Genomic DNA, 23,290 nt, shown 5'->3' on the forward strand with positions numbered 1-23,290 from the left:
AAAGCTTCAAAAAAAAAATTATTGTTTATAAAATATGTTTTTGTCTGTATTGTAGCCTTGTAGGTTAGGTTATTCATAAAAAAATATTAAATCATTTCAGTTTGCTCATACATTTTACAAATCATATAAAATAGTGAATATCCAGAAGGGGTCCTTAGTCATTAATTCAAATAATTCATTAATCATGCATAAAATCTTAAATAAACACGAAAGATAGATTCGAAGTAAAAATGATTTTTAAAAATATTTCCCGACGTTATCTGCGTTCTTGTTGGAAAATCTGTCATAGAAATCACAGTAGAAATATACTGAAATTACATGAACGTGGAATGTATCAAGATATTTTTCCTAATACATCAGCGTAAGTTGCAATTTTTTATATCTTTTAAAGATCAATTGTGTACAGCCAACCCAATATTTTTTCTAATTTAGGTCAGAAATATTAAATATTTTGAACCAATCTCCTCAATGTGTGTATGCTGGTTTTGATCCAACCGCTAACAGCCTTCATGTGGGCAATTTACTTGTGATAATAAATTTATTGCACTGGCAGAGAGGAGGACATAATGTTGTAGCACTGGTAAGTATTTTTAACTATATGCTTCTATAACTAATATATAAAATCCTTGCATAGGAATCTAAAAATTCCAGCTGTTAGTGACATTAGGTGCCATGCTTATGAATAGTCTTATATAATTACTTTTAACATATCTACAGTATTAAATGTTTCATCTGCAGATAACCTAACTTTGGTATGAATACTTTTGCTATCTTTCAGCATTTAGCAGTATTTATTGAATTTTCGTTAACATGAAGTTTCTAGAAAAATTATTAATATCAATTAATAATTCATAATATGTTAGCCAAATTATTTTGTACACCTCACAAATAGAATTTTGTCATAGTTAGGTGGTGCAACAGGATGCATTGGCGACCCAAGTGGAAAGAGTTCTGATAGACTTGCATTGCCTCCTGAGACTATACAAGAAAATATAAATTGTCTAAGGAAGAATTTAGAAGTGGTTTTTGAAAATCATAGAAAATATATTTGGTCCAAAAATGAGACTAAACTAAAACCTATTAAGTATGTTTTAATACCATTTTTAATGAAACTTATAATAATAAATATTTCACACTAATTAATCATATTATTTTAGGATTGTTAATAATGAAACATGGTATAGAAAGATAGACTCAATACAATTTGTGAGTGAAATTGGAAGAAATTTTAGAATGGGAACTATGTTGCTGAAGCACAGTGTACAAAGCAGAATTAATTCAGAAGTGGGAATGAGTTTTACTGAATTTGCCTATCAAATATTCCAAGCTTATGATTGGTTGCACCTCCTAAATGAATATAATTGCAGGTTTCAGGTAAGATATGCCTTTTCTTCTATAAAAATACTGTGAATTGTTTTTTGTTATCATATGAATGTCAAAAGTTTTATCTTTTTACTATTTACTATCACTTAAAAGGTTACTTCAATGAGAAGAAGTGGTAAGAAAGTCATTGCCACTCTTTTAAGTCAAAATTAATAGCTTCATCGTTTTATTATCTATTTTAACTGCAATATAATATGTCAACAAGAATAAACGAAAGCCTTAAACAATGTAGTCAAAAAAAAAAAATGTAATAATTATACACACAAGAGTTATTGACAACAGTAGCTGCATCAATCCACACACACCGGACACTAAATAGAGAACTTTAATTTTAAAAATGAAGCAGTTTCCAGTAACAGTTACATTAAAGTTATATTATAGTTATATAAAGTTGTATAATATACTTTGAGAAACCATAGAAAAATTTTTTTTTAGATAGGTGGAAGCGATCAAATGGGAAACATATGCGCTGGACATGAACTGATTAGTAGAACTGCAAAGAAAAATGTTTATGGTAATTTTTTTAAGTTTTACCTAGTTGCATTAACACAAGTATCGGAATATGTATAGATTTTATGGAAAGATGTAATTGTTAATTTAAATCAATCCTATTATTGCCTGTCACATGTGTATGTGACACTATGTTTGCAACTTTTTATGAGAAACACATTATTAATATAAAATGTGCCTCAGCAACTTTATTAGAGTGTTGTATACAAGCTGGCCAGGAGTGGAAAAATTGGATGAGGTTTTTGCGCACCAGGGATCTGTAACAAAAGTACAGAAGAGAAAAAAACATTACCTTCAAGCACTTATAAACTACTACGCTTTGAAGCGTAGGTCAGTGGAACAATAGGTAGTTTTAGCCTTTAGGGACCCTTTTTAAGGTCAGCATTTGGTGAACCCTGTGTATGTATGCTCGTTTGCCCTACACATCCATAAAAACGTTAATAAACATTTGAAATGTAACAAGCTATATTATTATGGTAAAAATAGTAACCCTGATCGTCAATTGACTTAAAAAAACCCACACAAATTCGTAAAATCAGCTGTGCATATCATATTAGTAAATTTTACTGTATGCCATTGGGTTGCCATTTTTGTTATATGTAAATAACCAGTATTTTTAGTTCTTTTCGTAATTCATCTGTAAATTACAGGATTAACTTTACCATTAGTGACAACAGAAGAAGGTGATAAATTTGGAAAATCAGCAGGAAATGCAATATGGCTTGACCCCCAGAAGACCAGTCCATACAGTTTATACCAGTATTTCATAAGGACTAAGGATTCAGAAGTGGAGAGATTGTTAAAACTGTTTACATTTTATAACTTGGGAGAAATAAAGGATATAATGTTCAAACATTCTCAGCACCCACAAGAACGGTATCCTCAGCAATGTTTAGCCGAACATATAACTAAATTAGTACATGGAGGTAACGTTAATAAAAACTTCTTTAAGTTTTTTGACATTAACAGGGTTATTTGAGATAATTTTAACCCCTATATGCATTAGGCAAAAGTGAACTATTGTTGATGTTTTGAAAACAGAACCATTATAAGTCCAACTTGTTGACCACCCGTCTATTTGTCAGGAATCTTTATGTCGAAAACGCGTAGAGGCATTTAGTTAGAAATTAGAACGATATACTCTTAGTTACGATACGTTAAGTTAATACGATAAGTTAACGTAGACAAAATATACGGCCGTTTATGCCGCAAAAAAAAACATATATTTTAACACGCTCAAGGGAATCAAAACTTATAGGGTCTTTTCCGTTTACCTAAAGCTATGAAATTTGCAAGCAATAAATAAAGCAAGTAATACTGTATTATACTACAAGTAAAGAGAAAAGTCTGGTAACTATACATTTGTATTAAAATCATAAAAAAGCAGGGTCTTTATGAAAGGAGCATTACAAATTTTGAATTGAGTTAGCAGTGTTATGTGGGGTACCTATCGTATGAAAGGGCTTCGTTGGCACAAGCTTAAACAGACTTTTAATCTATGCTATAATATTATAAAGCTGCAGTGTTTGTTTGTTTGATTGTTTGAACGCGCTAATCTCTGGTACTACTGGTTCGATTTGAATGATTCTTTCAGTGTTGGGTAGTCCATTTATCGAGGAAGGCTATAGGCTATGTTTTTTTTTTCAAAATAAGGGATCCGTAATAAAATTGCTATTTTGTAACACAAGGTGTAAAATGGAAAACCTATTTTTGCGTGCGCTGCAAAAACTATTGACAATAGAACAAAATGATGTACAGGCTATAATATAGGCAATATTTTATTACTTATAAAACTATCGCGTGAATTATACTTTATATGGCAAAACAACGTTTGCCGGGTCAGCTAGTTCCTAATAATATCTACCTACTGAACCTTCGATAGGGTTTTTCTTAACCTGCTAGTTTCCTTATTGCATTGCGAAATAATCAAGCTGGTGATCTTCTTGCATACCCATAAATGGGCGCAAGCGGTTGAGTTGAAGGGAGAGGCTTGTTCGATGGGGTGTGGCATAAAGCGCTTATAGCGAAACTGCCATCCTATGGGCTTCCCGAGAACTTGTGCAAATGGGTCACTAGCTTTTTGGCTGATCGGAGCATCAAGGTTGTTATCAACGGTGCATGCTCCGACTTAAAACCCATAAACGCTGGTGTCCCGCAAGGCTGTGTGCTATCCCCTACGCTGTTTCTTCTGCATATCAATGATATGCTGCAAATCAGCAATATTCATTGCTATGCAGATGACAGCACAGGGTATGCTTCCTACACCGGCCGTGCCAACATGTCCCGGGATAGCGTCGACGAGAACCGGAACAAAATTGTGTCTGAAATCGAGACTATGCTTTACAAAGTCTCGGAATGGGGCCGACAAAATTTAGTCCAATTCAACCCCAAGAAGACACAAGTTTGTGCGTTCACCACTAAAAAGTCTCCCTTTGTCGTATCCCCTCGGTTCGAGATCACTCCTCTAACTGCCACAGCCTGTATTGGCATACTTGGCGTCGATATATCGAGCGACGTTGAGTTCCGTGGTCACTTGGAAGAGAAGGCCAAACTGGCCTCAAAAAAGCTAGGTGTACTCAGTAAGGCGAGACAGTACTTCACTAAAAGCCACCGCCTGCAACTTTATAAGGCGCAAATTCGGCCTCACATGGAGTACTGGTCTCACCTCTGGGCGGGTGCTCCCCAGTACCAGCTTCTTCCATTTGACCGCATACAACGAAGAGTGGCTCGAATCATTGACGATCAAGTCATCTCCGATCGGCTTGATTCTCTAGCATTGCGTAGAGATGTGGGTTCTCTCTGCATCTTCTACCGCATCTATCACGAGGAGTGCTCAGAGGAGCTGTTCGGGTTGATTCCCGGACCTTACGTGCAAAGTACCATCCGCATCACGTAGACGTCTGGCATTCCACAACCGCGCGTTTTGTCCGAAATTTCTTGCCTCGCACAGCCACTCTGTGGAATCAACTACCGGCAGCGGTCTTCCCGAACAGATACGACTTAGGGACCTTCAAGAAAAAAGCATACTCCCACCTTAAAGGCCTGCAACGCATTTCTTGACACACCTGTTGTTGCGGATTTCCATGGGCGGTTGCCTCACCTCTCCCCATCCCGTGAGCCTTTTGCCCGTTTGCCCCCTCTCATATAAAAAAAAACATCGATTAGAAGTTAAGTTCAAATATGGATTGAAAGAGTTATCGCAAATAATCACCCCTATCACATCCTAACAGGAATACGTTACCACTAAACCCTGTAGGTATATAGGCGACACCTCCAGCAACTAACTAGCACCTTAATATTTAGATTTCTGTGATTATTACACAGATAACTCTATTGGTACAACATATTCTTTGACACTATTACGTTCAATAACTTGATAAACAGCATTTTTTTCTTTTCCAAAGAAATATCTAAATATATATAAATCCAGTGTCCTGATGTTTGTTCCCAGTGAACTGGATGTTAATGGGGATTACTTATGGAGTGGAGTCTAGTCCAACTTGAGAGATAGGATAGATTATATTTCGACCTATAATTATTCAGATTTCCAATATTTTTTTTGTATGTACATATTTTTTATTATCTATAAGAGAATTTCTTGACGCACGGTTTGACAGTTGCGGTCAGGGAGCAATTTTACGAAATAATTATTGATTTTAATATATCATGTACAGAACAACGTCTGTCGGGTCAACTAAATGGCATATAATTTTATGTAATAATACCTGTGTTCGACACACGTTATCATTTGCTTTTGTTTTAGAGGAAGGATTAGTTCGTGCACGAGAGGCCACGTCAGCTATCTATAGTAAGGACATCAACTCATTAATATCACTAAGTTCTACTGAACTGGAACAAGTGTTTGAAGGAGCGCCTATTGTTACGATGCTTCTATCTCCTGCTCTAACTGTGCTGGATTTGGGTATGAAGGCGAAGTGCTTTGCAACTGAAAGTGAGTGACTTTCCTTTCTGTTCTATAACATATACAGGGTCTGTAGTAAATAATGGATAATCCGATAAGTGGAGGTAACCCCGATGTCAGGCTACAATAAAATCTAGTTTTTACGTCAGTTTTACCAACAGTGTAAAAATGATGCATACTTTTAGTTTTTTTCTAATTTTTTGCTCCTTTGATCATTCAATCGGTTGCCATTTCTTTAAAATTAGGTATTTTTGTGTATTTTTTTTGGCATCGTACTCCTAAAGACTTGTTTTATTACATTTATAGCCGTTGTTATCGTAAAATATTATTTAAACTAACATTTTAAGTAATTTTTTTCCGTTTTTTTGTAATTACTTGTAGTTTTGACCCTTGATTGTGAAAAAAAAAGTACGGTGCTATTGCTGTACGGTTGTATGAAAGAGAAAGTATACAGCCGAAAAATAAGTACAATAGAAGAGTTGCGAGCGCGTATTCAAGAAGCGGCTCGTAAAATTGCTGACCATGGACGCCGGATTAAAAGATCCTTCATTAGGAGATGTAGAGCGTGCATTGCTAAACGCGGAGAACATTTTGAACATTTAGTGTAATCGAAGCAATAAATGTTTTGACCAGAAATAACCTTGTTTTTTTATAGGCCTTTGTATAACCGTCTTTGTTGTTTTTTTTTACCTGAAGATCCCTTTGAATTTGGAATAAACTTGTAGTAACTGGTTACACATAGTCGCATGTATTTTTTACGAATGCAAATTAACAGATGATTAGATACTATTTAGATTAAAATTGCATTCTTAATGGAATAAAATCATGTCTTGGTGTGTTATAGCTTGAATCACGAAGATTATGACATTACTTGAGAAATTGAAATCCCGACCTAGCTTAGTTCTTTTGCGCCTTGAGCTAATATTATTTGCTAAGGTACCCACTATCATACTTTTTTAGAATCTACACATACTAGTCTTGTTTTTAAGATAATGGGCAGCTATAGCACCATACTTTTTTTTTTCCACAATCAAGGGTCAAAACTACAAGTAATTACAAAAAAACGGAAAAAAATTACTTAAAATGTTAGTTTTAATAATATTTTACGATAACAACGGCTATAAATGTAATAAAACAAGTCTTTAGGAGTACGATGCCAAAAAAAAATACACAAAAATACCTAATTTTAAAGAAATGGCAACCGATTGAATGATCAAAGGAGCAAAAATTTAGAAAAAATCTAAAAGTATGCATCGTTTTTACAATGTTGGTAAAACTGACGTAAAAACTAGATTTTATTGTAGCCTGACATCGGGGTTACCTCCGCTTATCGGATTATCCATTATTTACGACAGTCCCTGTATATATTTGTAACTGTAACATTTATATATTAACAAATTAATCCCTTCGCAAATATTTCATATAGAGAAATAATAACGGAAATCTGGTAACAATACAATGTAATCTGGCGAGTTAGTATTTTCCACTTGGATACAGAATGGCAAAGAAAAACCCAACCTGATAATCAAGTCTTCTTAATAAAATTTCTTGTTTAGTGTTAGGCATATCTGTCGCTGTCTATGTTTAATTTTTTTATCTTTATATTAAGGCCTGAATTAAGACAAAAGCAATTATAAAAAGAGTAAATTAAATGCCAGATCATAATTTTTTTTATCAATACTTACTTGTATTTTTAATTTAATTTTACCAATTCATAATAGAATTGAATATTAATCTTATGTTTTAAATAATATTTATTTGCCACACAAGTGATTTTTGGATCATAATAGTACACTAATTATTTAATTTAAAAGAAAATTATTTTTGTGCCTGGCCACACCACAAACAAATCCCCACTGCTCTTTTTACGTGACGTATCTAAACTATACTAGTTGTATCCAGTATTTATCTATTATATATAGAGAACTATGAGTAACTTAGGCTACGTTTATTTTAGAAAAATAAAGCAATGTTGCAATGTCCAAAAAACGATCTAACTCTAAAAATAAATTATATATGGCAAAACAACGTTTGACAGGTCAGCTAGTAATTAATTTGTTAGATGAGAACAAAAAGTGTTCGAGATAATTGTCTTCTGTCACTATGATAAACAGTATTTGTTTTTAATTTATAAGTTATTCTCTTCTCTTACAGGTGATGCCCTGAGAATAATACAAGCTGGTGGTTTTTACATCAACCACCAAAAAGTGAAAAAGGTAGATGAAGTTATAACGCAGGCAGCACATATTTTGCCAAATTTAACATCACTCTTGAGAGTAGGAAAAAGAAATTACTATATTATTAAGTGGCTTACGTGAATAATACTATAATATAAGGAATAAAATAAAAGTTGAGCATAATTTTTTGTTTTTATTGACTTACAACAGAAGCTTGTATACTTGTAGTATATTAATAAAATGCATATCACATAAAGGACATTGTAAATACTACATAACATAATATGAGACTAAATTAAATATTCACTGAAACAGCACGGTCAATATAACGAATGCGTTTGCATGTTAAAATATCAAATATATGGCTACAAATAATACAACATTGTTTGTGCACGGCCTGTGTCCGAACTAGCAGACGGGCAATCAATCTCTAATATCACAAAACATAACTATAATACAAAATAATAAGTAAACATAACTGTAAAAATGTGAATATAATTAAAATTGATTATAGTGATATGTCTCATGGGGGATATTACAATGCCGAGTGAATCATGTCTGATTTTAACCTAGGTTCAGTTTAAAATTATTGTAATAATTGATTTTATCACAACTCCACGATTAAGAATAACAATTTCTTTATAAAAATAAATTAGTGCTTTGCAAAGTAATATATTACTGTACTTTTTCAAGTCTCAAGAAAGCCGATATGATCAATGTATATATAGAGGGTGTCAGTCTCTTTGTCTTACGAACATTCCAAGCAACAGCTATATTATATACTTATGAGTAATTAGCCTTTATTTAAGGCCTGGTTATCATCCCTTTCTGTGTAATAAGAGATGATATAAAAAATATATATTCCGTTAACCGGAATCTGTAACACTGTAATGTTCAACATAGTGGAATATTAATTGCTGGACTAGAGGTCTGTGCTCTCATTCTGTTGTGGAGCGACGGGGGGCGGTGGCGCTGGGACTAGCGGGCGGGGGGGTCTCGATGGCTGAGGCTTCGGGGACATCGGCCCGTCTGTGATACTCCCCTCTGACTGCGAAAGTTGTCTACTTGCATTGCTCAGACCCTTTGGCTCTTCTAACTCCGCGTCTTTCCCCCCCGAACTGTGTGTCCGCTGTACTGTAGCTCTAGGTCCCTCCTCGTCCGGACCTCCCACTAGAATCACCGTCGGATGTTGTTTGTCGACGGTGTACATGTGCGTGCGTTCTAGCATCGTGGGAGTGACGTCCGGATTATCAGACAACGAAGCTCTTTGTCCGCGGAAGCTTTGCGGACGCAACGTCGCCGGTCGCTCGGGGACCGCTGGTTTGTTTCGAAGTTGGACATCATTGTCTGCGTCAACCGCTGGTACAATAGTGCGGGGTGCAGCCACCGGCCTCGGCGGAGGCTGCCCCGTCGGCTTCGGTATTTGTATTTTAGCCGGTTTATCTTTTTCAGCACCTAAAGACATCGGGCCACTTATGTCACCGACGATCTTCATTCTCCCAACTACACCAGTTTGCGCCGTAACGTTTTTGACAACAAGTGTCGGCTCTTTATCGTTCCTGTTGTCGAAAGACTTCAAACTCTCAAACTTTTCTTTCTCAAACTCGAAGCTCTGCCGTCTACTGTCAGCGAGGTTCTCCCGACTGCCACCTCGTGAAGCCTCTTCTTTTAACGCTTTGTTTTGTCTATATGTGGATCTGTTTATTGTTTGGACACCTGTTATAATTTTTCCAGTGTCGGATATAACAGGTCTCGGAGGTTTGGCCGGCTTTTCAGCATCTTTTGAACTAACAGGCGGTTCTTTGATATCATTAACTTGGGTTTGTGCTTCTACTTTCTTGTTTTTATCTGGAGTAAAGTTAGGTGGTACTGGCGCGAGTGGTTTGTTTTTCCTTCTCAGGATAGGTTTCGGACTACCGTGTGGTGGACTAGATTGGTCTGATAGCGAGCTATTGGATTGGGCTTTTTTCATATCATTATCTAATAATATTAAACTAGTGTCATGACTATTGCTTCGCGAATGCCGGCCTGGTCCGTCTACGGTGGTCTTCTGTGAGCTCTGGTTGTTGTAATCAAACATGGACTTGGTCAGACTACTGTAGTCTCCATTGGAATGTTCTTGGCCCAGTGTTACGGTTTGGTTGTAGTGCACAAAGTTCGGGTTAATGCCATATTCACAATGATCAGGTAGGAGATCTTCTTTGGTGAAAGATATGAAGAAGTTCAATTCGTCTTTGAAGAACCAGTCCGCGTGCTTGATCAGGAGTTCCACGACACAGTTGACCGCAGTTGTGATGTTCATATCGAAGGTGCTTTCATCCGCCGCCCACAGCAAGTTCGGGGCAATCACTATCGCCAAGTTGGAAGGAGTCATCTTGTTTGTACTTTGGTTTTGTGTCAAGGCAGACAAAAATTTTATAAGATATCTCAAATTTTGAAAGTTTGCATCCGGCAGGAGATGCACTCCTTCCCAGAGAGCGTTGAGTCGAGCCTGTTCCGTCGGTTGTCGGGATGCTAAAATGAAGTTCTCGTAGAGCCTATACGTAAGTAGAGGTTCGGGGAGCTCTCTAAGATAAGACTTGAGGACAGAAGAAACCACGTGCATGTCCCTATAGTCCGGAGGCAATGGAACGTTGAACAAACCCGCGTCCAGCGACAGTTTCATTCTCCGGACCTTTGAAGTACCTGTCAACGAACATCACGATTAACACAAGGACATAAACAAAAAACTACTTCACTGCATATCTCTGTTTACAAAACATTATGTAAGTATTGCTCAATTGATAAAATAATAATTAAAAAATGAAGTGTTTTATTTCAATATTGGATAATAATGTTTAATCATTGATATGTATAAGTTGTTGACAGTTAGTACCTCCAGCAATTCTGAAAAGCCCTTCCTCGCTCAAGGCCAGCTCGTGTAACGTACACACGCACAGCTCTATAGGAAATGCGATAGTACGTCCCGTTACACGCAGGTGTTCCTCCAGAGGATATCCAAATACAGGCTTCACTGAACTGTCATCTGCAATCAATTGGATCTCTATTATTTCTACTAATGTAAATATATTAAGATTAAACTATAAGTAACACTCCAAACGCTCACATTAGAAAATATTTTTAGTTATGTAGTATAACATAGTTAATAGGAACCTAAATTAGTGTTAAAGATAATTTAGTTCCGTTATTCTATTAACAAATTTCTACCCATGAAACCTTACGCTAAATAATAGTAAAAAACCTTTGGTGGGCACTCATAAGACTGCATATACCAACCCACTGAGTTTACAATACCATTTATTTTGAAAAATGTTCTTCAAACTTATACTACCACAGAAAAAGGTAGGCTAGCTAGATATGTAATGTTTGAAAAAATGAGCAATGTAAACTCCCGAACCCCGATCTAATAATCTATCTGGCTCGCTCTCATATGTAATTGATTTATTTCTTTTTTATGTTTCATTTTTAGTGTTTCAATTTGCAAAATAAGATTTTCGTTAATTTATATATTTTTTTCTGAAATTGATGTTCATTTTAAATTTCAGCCAAAGCGTGTTTTATTAAACTATTTTAATTTTATAGGTACACCTCGTTTTTTTTAACAGTCAATAAAACATTATTGAAGTAAAACCTCTTTAGGCGCGCCTTGGGGGTAATATAGAAATTTTGAAACAATAAATTACTCAGTATTTTTTTTAAATATTCAAGTGTATGTTTTTATGTATTACTATTTTTGTAATAAATAAAAGTTTTCAAACATTTTCTGACATTCGTTGATTTGTTTTCTTATTCCATTATTATGCCATTAAGGCAGGCAAGGTTCGAGTCCATACAGCCATATTCGTTAATATTCAATAACAACGCCTTATTGCTTAGTGGTAATTATAATCTAACCTTAAAATACATATTTTCAATTATTTTATAATTTAAAATGTGTAATGAAATATAAATAGAATACAAAAATAATCAGTTAACATAGCGAATTCCCAGGAATATTTTACTCTTTCATCAATAAATAAGAATAAAAGAAAAAACAAAGAACCTGATAATGACTTGACCTGTAAAAAGTGTAAGTAGGTATTTATTTTCTTATGAATAATAACAATATAACTCAATATCATTCATTGTAAAATAATATAATTATAAAGATTATTTTTTATTGTTGGTAGAGAAAATGCCAACCTTGCTCAAAAGATGAGATTTTATCGTCAGCGTTTCCGAGAAAAAAATGTAACACTGTCTCTAACTCTTCAGTAATACTGAGTGCTTAGTTGGTAATACAGCTTTAATTAATTTATAATGTTATATATTTATGTATATGTTAACTACTCCTAAAGTTAATTATCATTAAGTTTTACTTCAATCACGCGTAAATATTACACGCACACACATTTTTTATTATTACTTCACTATTGTTCGAAGCTTAAAAAAAACACATTTTTCCACTTTGGATGTGTATCCAAGACATGTATGGGTTTGATGAAAAAAAATTTTTGAGTTTTAGTTCTAAGTATCGGTATGTATATGTATGTATACCCCTAAAATTTTTTGGGTTTTTTTTTTCTATTTTTATGTGAAAATGTAAATACGATTCACAGAATACATCTACTTACCAAGTTTCAACGGTATAGTTCTTAAAGTTTTGAAAAAAAGTGGCTGTGACATACACGCACAGACAGACAGACATGACAAATCTTTAAGGGTTCCGTTTTTCGCCATTTGGCTACAGAACGTTAAAAATCGGTGGAGCATAAAAATATATAATTTTTAGAACAAAAACTTAAGAGCTCCTTCGAGTTTTAGCACTAACATATTTGAGAACTAGTTAATTGATAGTCTAGGCTTTAATTAATCCGTTCCACAAATAGCCTTGTGTAAGTAACATATTCATAAAGTGAATCGCACATCGTAGCAGTAAAGACCAGTCATAGTGGCATTTTAAGGTTAATGATGGAAAGTAGATTTACGGATTAAATAGCGCTTAAATGCTTTTAAGTTATCAAGATTTACATATTGATAGAGTGAAAATTGATAATTAATTAATATCGATAACTTGGCCAATATTCATTTGCTCAATTCACATTTGTTGTGAAGAGACTGAACTGAGTCACAGAATAAAAAGAATTGTACAGAAGCTGCAAGTATGTCTCACTCCCCGTGTAGGTACCTATCAAAAACGTAAGTACGTGCGGCGGTCCATACACAGTCAGTACTTCAGTAGGCCACCCAATAAGGACTCACGAGCAGAGTATAATAATATATAGGGAAAAGAGAGCACTCTCTACGCATTATTAGCTGTCTATTTGAAAGCTGGCGCCATCTGGAGATTGGCCCCGAAAATAACTATATATAAGCTCGAAATTATAAAATTCATTTTTAATGTTCTGACGCAATTAAATAACTAACTCTACTTTTTAATGTAAGGTATTGCAATTTTTTACCATGGTGAAATTGCGCGTAGAGTTATTTATCTAATTTTGTCACAACATAGAACATAAAGGATAAATTTAGTAGTGTAAATATGCAAAATGGAACACGAGAGCTACATACATGCGCAAACGCTAGGCGTAGCCGCCATTTTATGACCAGTGGGCAGTAACACAAATAAAGAAAAGTTGAAAGGTTTCAAAGCGAGTGACAGCTGCCAAAGCTTTGGCACTACAGTCTTCTGAAAACGTCACTTTAAGGCGTCTGTCCCACCTCTGCTCAAGAGCGAGGAGTGATGCACGCGCGAGTTTTGTTCACCTAATTCACCGGTCTGACTGAACTTTTAAAAATGGAGAAACATAAAAAAGGCAGGTTAAGGGTCATAGCGATCCTTATTGAAATTTTTAAAGATGACCTTATACAAGGTAGATGCAGTTTTGGGTAAAGAAGACAACCCTTTTGTCGCCACAATAGGTAAGAGTCACGCGATAGAAAGAGCTGCGCGATCTGAATTACACCTTATTGTATGGTCGCAAGAGTCCCTATTTCTGTAATTGATTTTGCAGAGTGACACTTCTGTACTTGTACTATTTAGAATATATTATTTGACAGAAGTGTCAAATAGTTACACCTATTAAAGAAATAGCTGCACCTCAGTGTTCCACTAATAAGATTCATTTGAAACACATCGATTTACTACTGAGGTAGGTTTCGCAAACAATGATGTACTCGCTGTTACTTATTGGTTAACGTACTCGGTGGAACTGAGGCGCGCTAACAAAACAGCAGGCGACATTTTCACGCTACTTTGCTATTTATTTGCTACAATAGGAATCTGTCAAAATACTCAACTTCCAATAATGTTAATATGACTAAGGTTGGTAAGTTTACGAGCAGAATGCACGCAGCGCTCGTAAAGTATGACCAGTGAGAAGCTCCTTTGCACAGGATGCCGGCTAGATTATGGGTGACACAACGGCCGTGCCATCACCTTTCCATTTTCAGGATATCTTCTCCGTCTTCTTTATCCGCATCAGTTCACGGACACTACCGCAGACAGTCCATCACTCTTTTTCGCCGGAACAAGTATAACATCTTCTCTCAAAATACACAAAGTTATTAAATCTTCCTATATAAATGTTATTACTTACGTTAAACGGTGCCTATTTCTACCATGATGCAGTAATGTGTAGCCATTACTGTGCTCCGGTGTGAAGGGCGCCGTAGCTAGTGAAATTACTGGGCAAATGAGACTTGACAACTTATGTCTCAAGGTGACGAGCGCAATTGTAGTGCCTCTCAGAAACTTTGGGTTTTTCAAGAATCCTGAGCGGCACTGCAATGTAATGGGCAGGGAAGAATCTTAAAAAAAAAATCTTAAACCACAAGAGAATAACAATGCTTACTGATAAATCTCTCGAGCTCCGGTACAGTATCTTGCAGTGAATGTAATGCTGACTCGTGGTAAGCCCGCTGTAGTTTCACATACTGCAGCAGAGTGTGTGCCAACTGCGCCTCCTTAGCGACCAGTGCAAACATATCCGCAGCCAGAGCATCCCGTGCTGCCTCCACCTTATTACCAGCCTCCTCCAACTCTTCGCGGGCAGCAGTCAACTTTGTAGGGTTCTCCTCTTTTTGGCGCTCCAAATGCTGATGGGATGTGTTAAGAATTAATTACTGAAGCTACTACAATACCTTAGGAGTACATATTTGAATATAAAATCGCTTTGATTACAATTTTAATGTTCCCGGAACGCTTAAAAATAATTAAATTTGAATTTAAAACTTAGCTGTTGCATTAAAATGCAGTATAGAGAGAAATGATACTGAGAAAGCAGCGGGAAATGTGCCAAAATACACCAAGATCTATCATTTCGCTATCAAAAGATATTAGGTATTTTTGCCACATTGCCCGACGCCTTCCCAATAATTAAGACAAATTGATAGTCATAGGCAAAGTGGAGGGCAAAGGATCACGCGGACGATCACCCAGTCGCTGGTCGAACCAGATCAAGACACTCACTGCTACACCTACCAATTACGACCGCAATAAGGAAGACCGAGGACCGAAAGGAGTGGAAGGCTTTAGTGAAAAAAACGTTACGAAAACCTTGATTTACAGACACGACCTTCAGAATGATGAATGCGACCATGAAGAACAGAGAAAGATTACGGAAATGATTCTACTGTAATTTAATCCCTACTAATGTTATAAATGTGAATGTAAGTTTGTTTGTTACGCTTTTACGCCGGAGCTACTGCACCGATTTTGATGAAATTTGGTACAGCGATAGACTAGAGCTTGGGGAAGGACATAGGCTGGAAAAATCCATGGTTCCCGTGGGATTTTTAATAAATGAAACTCACGTCCATGAGCTTCAGCTATGCCAGTAGTAGGTTAAGTTTGCAATAGCAATCTTCATCGAAATAAAATTCATATAATATGTTGGGAAAGGGAGCGAAAACGGGAACAGGAATAGGACATGAGATAATCTTCAATACGAAACTTGCTTATTATTTTTAAAAACCCAGTATCTACGCGAACGTAGTGGCGGATATCAATAATATAAAAAAAAATACAATACAATAATGTATCAGTGATATAAAAATACTGAATACAAAAAAACTACGTTTAAAAAACCGACTTTAAAAACTGAAAAGTATAACATAACTTAACGAAGATTTAACCTCTTATGCGAAACTGATACCTTTAATATTAATAAAATTCTACCTATTGATAGGATTTAAGTCGGTTTGCATAAAAGGTGTATTAAATTTAATCTTTATTAAGCTATTTTATACTTTACAGTTTACGAAGTTGGTTTTTTTAAACGTAGTTTTTTTTACTTTTAGTGTATGCAATCGTGAAGAACGTTTATTAGTTTTGAATGACAGGTAACCTGGCTAAGACCCACTTATCGTACACGGGTTAAACACTACATTAACATAACACAATCCTCCGTCGCGTCTGTCTATTCGCGATAATCTCAAACACTACTGCACCGATTTTGATGCTGATTTCACCAATGGATAGTGTGGTTCTCGAGAAAGTTTTTAGTATTAAATTTGTTAAGTTTTTGTATACATTAACGATATTTGTAGGTCTCCGAAAAATAATAAGCATTATTCCCGAATACTAACGTCATATTTTTTATTTCTATTGACGAACAGAGTCTGTCGAGTCAGCTAGTACTATATAATAATAAATAATTACGCTGAATGAAAACTTTAAAATTTATTTTAAAACATCTAATTATATTATTGCTTACTGACTTTTTTGTATTGAGATTTATGTATATATTATTATTAATGTCTTATTGAATTATTTATTACTTATGTCGAGCGTACTAGTATCTCTGAAGTTAAACGGGCACTGCTGAAAATCAGTGCTGTTTCATAGCCACGGCCGTGTCACAGATAATCCTGAGTCGGTGACCCATTTCCTGCACTGCACAGGAACTCTCTAATTTTATATCAATTACTATTTAATTACGTTCTTTTTTGGTTTCTTTTGTACTTTTATCTTTTTATAATAAGTGTAACCTGTGAGTGTTTTGTGAAATAAATGTTTTTCTTTCATCTTTCTTTCAAAACTCCTAAAAAGCCTTACACAAACTATTATATCATCCACATAAACAAAAATATTCATAAAATGAAAACTACTGGGCCAAACTATGTCAAATTATTTGGGACCAAATGGCAAACATTCCGCACCCAACTAAAGACATACATACACACATACCTATACATATATTAAAGGAATACCGATCGAATTGAGAACCACCTCCTTTTTGAAGTCGGTTCAAAAAGTACCTACCTACTTTATAAAAAAATATTCTGTATGTATAACTCAAAACTACTGAATGGTATTATTAATCCTAATTTTGCATGAATATTAACAAGAGATCGGGACATATCACATATTATCATCACGCTGGATGCAAGCAGTAAGCATAGTATATTTGTTGCTTATAGCGTCCACACACGATAGCGCGGGTTGAAGGTAACGAGTATAAAATAAATTGAAATATGTTATTTATCAATTATCCCACAAGATGCTTGTTAAGCTAGATCAGTTCACACTGAACTGCTTGAAAAAAAGAGCGTCAGAAATCTGCTGAATTTTACGACAATGTCATTGACTCCTTGAACTGATCACAATTGCTCATATTAATTATTGTTGTGTGTTGAAAGTCTAACGGAAGTCTACTTAACCATAGGCGTCATAAAAAAATATTGAATAAATCCGTGTGGGTCATGATAGGATTAAGTAAGTTACATTATAGTCTGACTATGGATATGGTATTTGCATATCAACAAGTTAATATAAAAGCATTTTAGTAAGAAGAAAAATTCATATCATTTGTCTCTTTTAAAAGTTATCAATTTGTTTATTCGCACAACATTTAGCAATTATTAATAAGTACCAGTGTATTGTGGATGTTATCCTTTATCAGTCATTAGTCTGTACACATTTTGTTTATTATATGATCATTAACTTTTATTTATTTAATGCTGTTCTATACTTCAATTATTATTGACATAAACCTCTCACTATTTTACAAATATTAAAAATAAATTACTTCAAATACTTTTATTTAACATCTAATATATAAAATTCTCGTGTCATGGTGTTTAACTTTGAACTCCTCCGAAACGGCTTGACCGATTCTCATGAAATTTTGAGTGCATATTGGGTAGGTCTGGGAATCGGACAACATCTATTTTTCATCCCCCTAAATGTTAAGGGTGGTCCACACGAAATTTACTTTTTTGACATTTTTTTTTATTTGTTTGATTATGAGTTAGCATTAAAAGATACATACAACTTCAAATTTTCACCCATCTACGATCAACAGTTACTTTTGTATCGCGATTTTAATATCAGGAATACAATGTTTGCTGGGTCAGCTAGTTCTATATATATCACTTGCAATGAAGAATCTATCCGATTTAGGAAGTATATAAGAGGTCTATGGTGAAAAAGGTAGCTATTACAAACTTCTTTGTTTTTCTTTGAAACAGATTTAACTGTTTCATGATATACCCTATGCCTTCATAATCCAGAAGACGTCCACTGCTGGACAAAGGCCTTCCCCAATGATTCCCACGACAATCAGTCCTGTGCTGCCGTCATCCAACATATTCCGGCGATCTTGACCAGATCGACGGTCTGTCTTGTGGGGGACCTAGACTACGTCTTCCGGTACGTGGTCGCAATTCGAGGACTTTACTGCCCCAACGGCCATCTGTCCGTCGAGCTTTGGTACACGACTATAGTGCTACTATTCTTCTTATAAGGCAATGCACAGTTTTCAAGGAAACAAATTTTTAACCTCAAAACGGGTAAATCACGTAAATAAAACACTACATGAGGGCTGCAATTGCGGTGGGAGGCTAAAAGCTGAACAAGAAACAGAACACAGCACATTCACGCCACTACAATAGAAATGGAATAATCAATATAGGAACTTTGCGGAATTTTTGGAGCTGGATAAAATCCAGGATTACATCAGTGACCATTTCTTCTTCGACCAATTAGCTGATGTGTGTTTGCCCATATGAAAAGGCAAGAAATTTAATTTTAAGCTCAATTTTTATAAACCGGAATCATTTCTAAGTTATTTAAATATTTGAAAAAGAAAAAAAATTTGTCAGTTTGAATTTGTGACAAATGTCAATTTTTTAACAATCCTGTCACATAACTGTTAGCTCCCATCAAGCTCGGCAAAATGGCCCGATTCTTATTGAGTATGCCTATTAATATTTAATGCCATTTAATATTTTTAGTGTAAGCAGAGTTGGTTAGAGATACAGATTATAGTTAAAGAGTTATGTGGACCTCAAATGCATTTCATTTGCAAGGAATTTTTCCGTTTTACCTGTTATACAAAAATTTCAAATGTGGGTAAAGGTCAACCAAAATTTCACAATTAGATCTGGAATGTTCATAAAGCAGCAGGAGCAGATCCAAGAAAATCAAGAAAAAAGAGCTTGTATGAAAGGCACAATGCAAGTGGATAAACTAAAGTTATTTATTCACGAAGGTCAAAAGTGACACATAATAGACCATTTACCACAACTTTGGAAAAGTTGAGCTTTAATCAGAAGTGGTAAGAAACACAAGCTCACGACAAATATAGCTAAGGAAGTAGGTTGGTGATTGTATTAAGCTTAACTTGTACCTTACCACATAATTCAGAGCTTTAGAAAATCTTTCTTCTTTCTTAATTGAAGAGAGTAATACTCACATTGTATCGACTAGCAGCAGATTCTTTCTCACTTATTAGCCTACTCAATTGTTTCTTAGCTTTCATTATTGCGGGTAGGTCCTGGTCGCCAATGGCTGTGAGAGGAGCACAAACTAGCTGTTCCACTTTTAACTCATGCTCTGCTATTTCGTTTGCAAGGAATTTTTCTGTTTTACCTGTTATACAAAAACCAAATTAAATAATTATTATTGAAAATTTTATCAAGCTTTACTCTGCTTGTCATGCCAGTGGGAGGCTTCTTTGCATAGGAAGCCTGATAAGTGGATACAAAGCGGCACCTTTATATGCTGTGAAGCAATATTCTAATTGCCATAGCAGAACAAGCATTTGACTTATCACCCCCATCGTCAGGCTTTCTAGATTATACAACATTGATTAAAAATTTTCAGAATTCGATGTTCAACAATAATTCAAAAATATTAAAAAAAAAATTCTTACACAACAAGCTTTAACTCTGACATTCTTTCTCCAAGTCTCCTTAATCTTTAATTATTACATATATCTGAATTGTACCTAGCATAAGTTTATATAAATGTGTAATATATGTCTCGTTGATGATCCAAATAAATAAATAGCTAGTGGAATTACTTCGCTACTGACGAGCACCATTGTGATACCAGATAGAATTTAATATACAATCAAACAAAAGAGTTTAATATAAAAACAAGAATACAAACAAAGAAATTAATATTAAATCAAGAATCCTGAGCGGCACTGAATTATAAACTGCAGGGTCTATCACTTACAATCAGGGTCATGCTTGTATCATATCTGTATGAACTTTTCCTCATAAAAAATACAGTTAAACATTTATTTATATATTTATAATAAAAACAACATTGTTTTTACTAGAACCATGTCTCAGAACTATGTGAAAAATTATGGATTATAATAATACAAATTTAGCCAGTCTAATCAAAATTATGTATAATATAATGTACTTATTCAAAACTTAAGAATGTATACAATCTATATATCATATTATAATACCATCGATTTGGAAAATTTGTGCTTACATGAAGAAGCAAGAAATTAACATTCACAGACAGCCCTAGAAAGGCCTGATAAAGAGTTGAATTTTATGTAAAAACACTTACCCCCTTATTCATAATAGTCTTCTAACTTAAAGCATTGCTAATTCTCACTCTGTCTTCTTCGATTGACCTAAGTCAGAATGAGAAAAAACACTCCTTAGCAGCTGTTTAAAGTTAGCGGACCATTATGAATAAGGGGGTTAGTATTATGTTAATTTAGCAGTTAAAGTACCTAAACTTTTAGTTCACAAAAACAATTAAATTCTTTCCCTAATAAATTAAGTACTATTAAACATATAAAAGCAGTATGTAGCTGCTGACTAAGATCTCAAGTTCCAGTGGTTTGATTTTGAGTTTCATCATTTTACTGAATACAAGTAAATGTTGTTAGCTTTACTCACCACATTCAAATAAGATATATTTCAGTATACTATCATCATCATCAAAATTACTTGCTTCACACATTGACAGGCCCAACAGATATTCGGGAAGCTTCTTAAGCCTTTTCTCCCTAGCTGCTGGGTCCTGACCCTGAGTGTTACCAGCACCGGTTGATAACCTTTTACTAACTAATTGGAGGGCATTTCTGAGGTGTTCCACTTTACGATCAGCAGTTTGAAGCTCGTCAGTCAAAGCCTCACCTTTTCCAGACCTGGAAGATATGTACAAGAGAATAAATGTAAAAAAATGTTTATTTATATTAGAGATTTACTGAATAAAATCAACTGATTGCCAAATCTAATTCTCGGCAAGTCAGCTCGCGAGTAAAACACTCTTGAAACACAAATCTTATCTGATCTATGATAATACCTTGAAAAGGTTTGGTCGGCAAGTTGCTTCACCCTGTAAAATTGTTTCTTCATTTTCTTAGCTTTTTCTTCTATTCAGTAGCTATTTAGAGGGTCATTGGACTTCCTCTACCAATAAAACCAAGATTTTGCCGAAAAAAAACATAAATAATGTCAGCGCACCAATGAGATCATCTTCATTTTTCGTGCATCACAATCACATAAGTTCAAACGAAACTTCACTGTAATCATTTCATATGCACTATATAACAGCTATGGAATTTGAATGTTTTTAACTTCGGTATACAATAATAATTATCAGTTTACAAAATTAAAGCACAGAAAAATTATAAAATACTCTAAAAAACACTGTACCACTGTAAAACAAATAAAGTCGATTTGACGGTAGTGAGCACCACAGATTATATTTAGTATTTACTCTAAGTGAGCACAGGCCACAGAGTACAGACTGAGACTCAATCAGATTACCACCAGAGTACATACTTGCAGTGAGCACAGTATATATATGGTGTCAAAGTATAAAAATTAAAAAATATATTTTTGACAATGAGAGCTGCCACGTTTGAAGAAAAATTTTAAAATTGTTAAAATACACCGTATTTATTTAACAATGTGAATTATCTGTGACATAAATAACTACAGTGAATGAATGGCTTATTGTTATTTGCATCAAATTTTCATAACTCGAATTTGCGTACTTTGTGCCACAAGTTCTGTAAAACTTTTTTTAAATAATTGAAACTTAAATGCCGGGTTGCTTAGTAAAACTTTGTTAGAATAATACTACAAAAAATAAGAAAGACAATGGAATCAGATATCTTCGGTAAGTATTTTATATTAATTTCAATGTAAAATAATACGAAGCGTTTGAAATATGCAAGTGAGTGTCATGATGCCACGCACACAAGCATCTAATTATTAGTTGGCGTAATAAAAAAGCTATCGATAACTAAGCCTATAGTTCGCAGCAGCTAACCGTGAATTGTATAGACTATTACTCATTTGTGCCAGTGCTCCACCCTATTTTTAGTTAAATGTCTATAATGTGAAAAAACGTTTCACTTTTACCGTGGTTTCATAAAACCACATAGGCCTTTTTACAGTTTTCCTAAAGGCTTACGCTTATCCAGTCGTCACGAAAAACATGAATGAACTAATCAGTATGAATTTTCAGTAAATAATCGGTTTTGATACGTATTACTTTGTATTATTCCCCCAAATCATCTATACCTTGTTAGAAATTATATAAGTAAGAATCACAGACGTATAAAACGAAAGCTCTTATACGTGGTAGGAATAAACTTCTATGAAATAAAAACACGTTAAAAATGTCAGTATATTTCAGAATTCACTCATTACCACAATGATACTATAGTATTAAAAGATGTCACTAGCGCGCCGAAGATAATTCGCCTAAATGGTGGCAGTTGGCCTCGATGGCCGTAATCGCTCTCTAGATACGAAAACGGTAGGCACGCATATGTTGTTGACAAAATTGCTTACAATTTGATATAGATACAAGATTAGAATGCTGTCTTCTTTTATGGGAAGATGCACTAAATACGAAAGTAAAAAATCATAGAATCACATACTATAGTTAAGAAATCATAAATTATAATATTTAATTTGATTTCATTATTTCTCAAACAACATAAATATGACACCATGATATCGTGTGCCGAAGCCGATCCAAGCCGAACGCGACTCGAGTAGTAGTGCGGACATATATTAACGTACTGAAATGACGAAATATTGA

General features: G+C 34.7%; 2 protein-coding genes across 2 annotated transcripts; one reads left to right on the plus strand and one right to left on the minus strand.

Moving 5' to 3' along the window:
* The first annotated feature begins 44 nt into the window (after positions 1–44).
* On the plus strand, positions 45–8,175 carry LOC126969564 (tyrosine--tRNA ligase, mitochondrial). Its single transcript, XM_050815088.1, has 8 exons — positions 45–361; positions 433–580; positions 906–1,084; positions 1,158–1,374; positions 1,819–1,897; positions 2,544–2,819; positions 5,657–5,845; positions 7,970–8,175. Exons 1-8 carry the CDS (start codon positions 231–233, stop codon positions 8,131–8,133), a joined length of 1,383 nt encoding a protein of 460 aa, XP_050671045.1. The 5' UTR covers positions 45–230; the 3' UTR covers positions 8,134–8,175.
* LOC126969535 (rho GTPase-activating protein 44-like) lies at positions 8,173–21,885 on the minus strand. Its single transcript, XM_050815022.1, has 6 exons — positions 21,536–21,885; positions 21,127–21,377; positions 19,671–19,846; positions 14,826–15,069; positions 10,868–11,017; positions 8,173–10,677 (listed from the first exon to the last, which is right to left on the minus strand). The coding sequence occupies exons 1-6, from the start codon at positions 21,586–21,588 to the stop codon at positions 8,915–8,917; spliced, it is 2,637 nt and encodes an 878-aa protein (XP_050670979.1). The 5' UTR covers positions 21,589–21,885; the 3' UTR covers positions 8,173–8,914.
* Between the last annotated feature and the right edge of the window lie 1,405 nt (positions 21,886–23,290).

The sequence above is a fragment of the Leptidea sinapis genome, chromosome 18, assembly GCF_905404315.1.
Source record: "Leptidea sinapis chromosome 18, ilLepSina1.1, whole genome shotgun sequence".
Lineage (NCBI taxonomy): Eukaryota > Metazoa > Arthropoda > Insecta > Lepidoptera > Pieridae > Leptidea > Leptidea sinapis.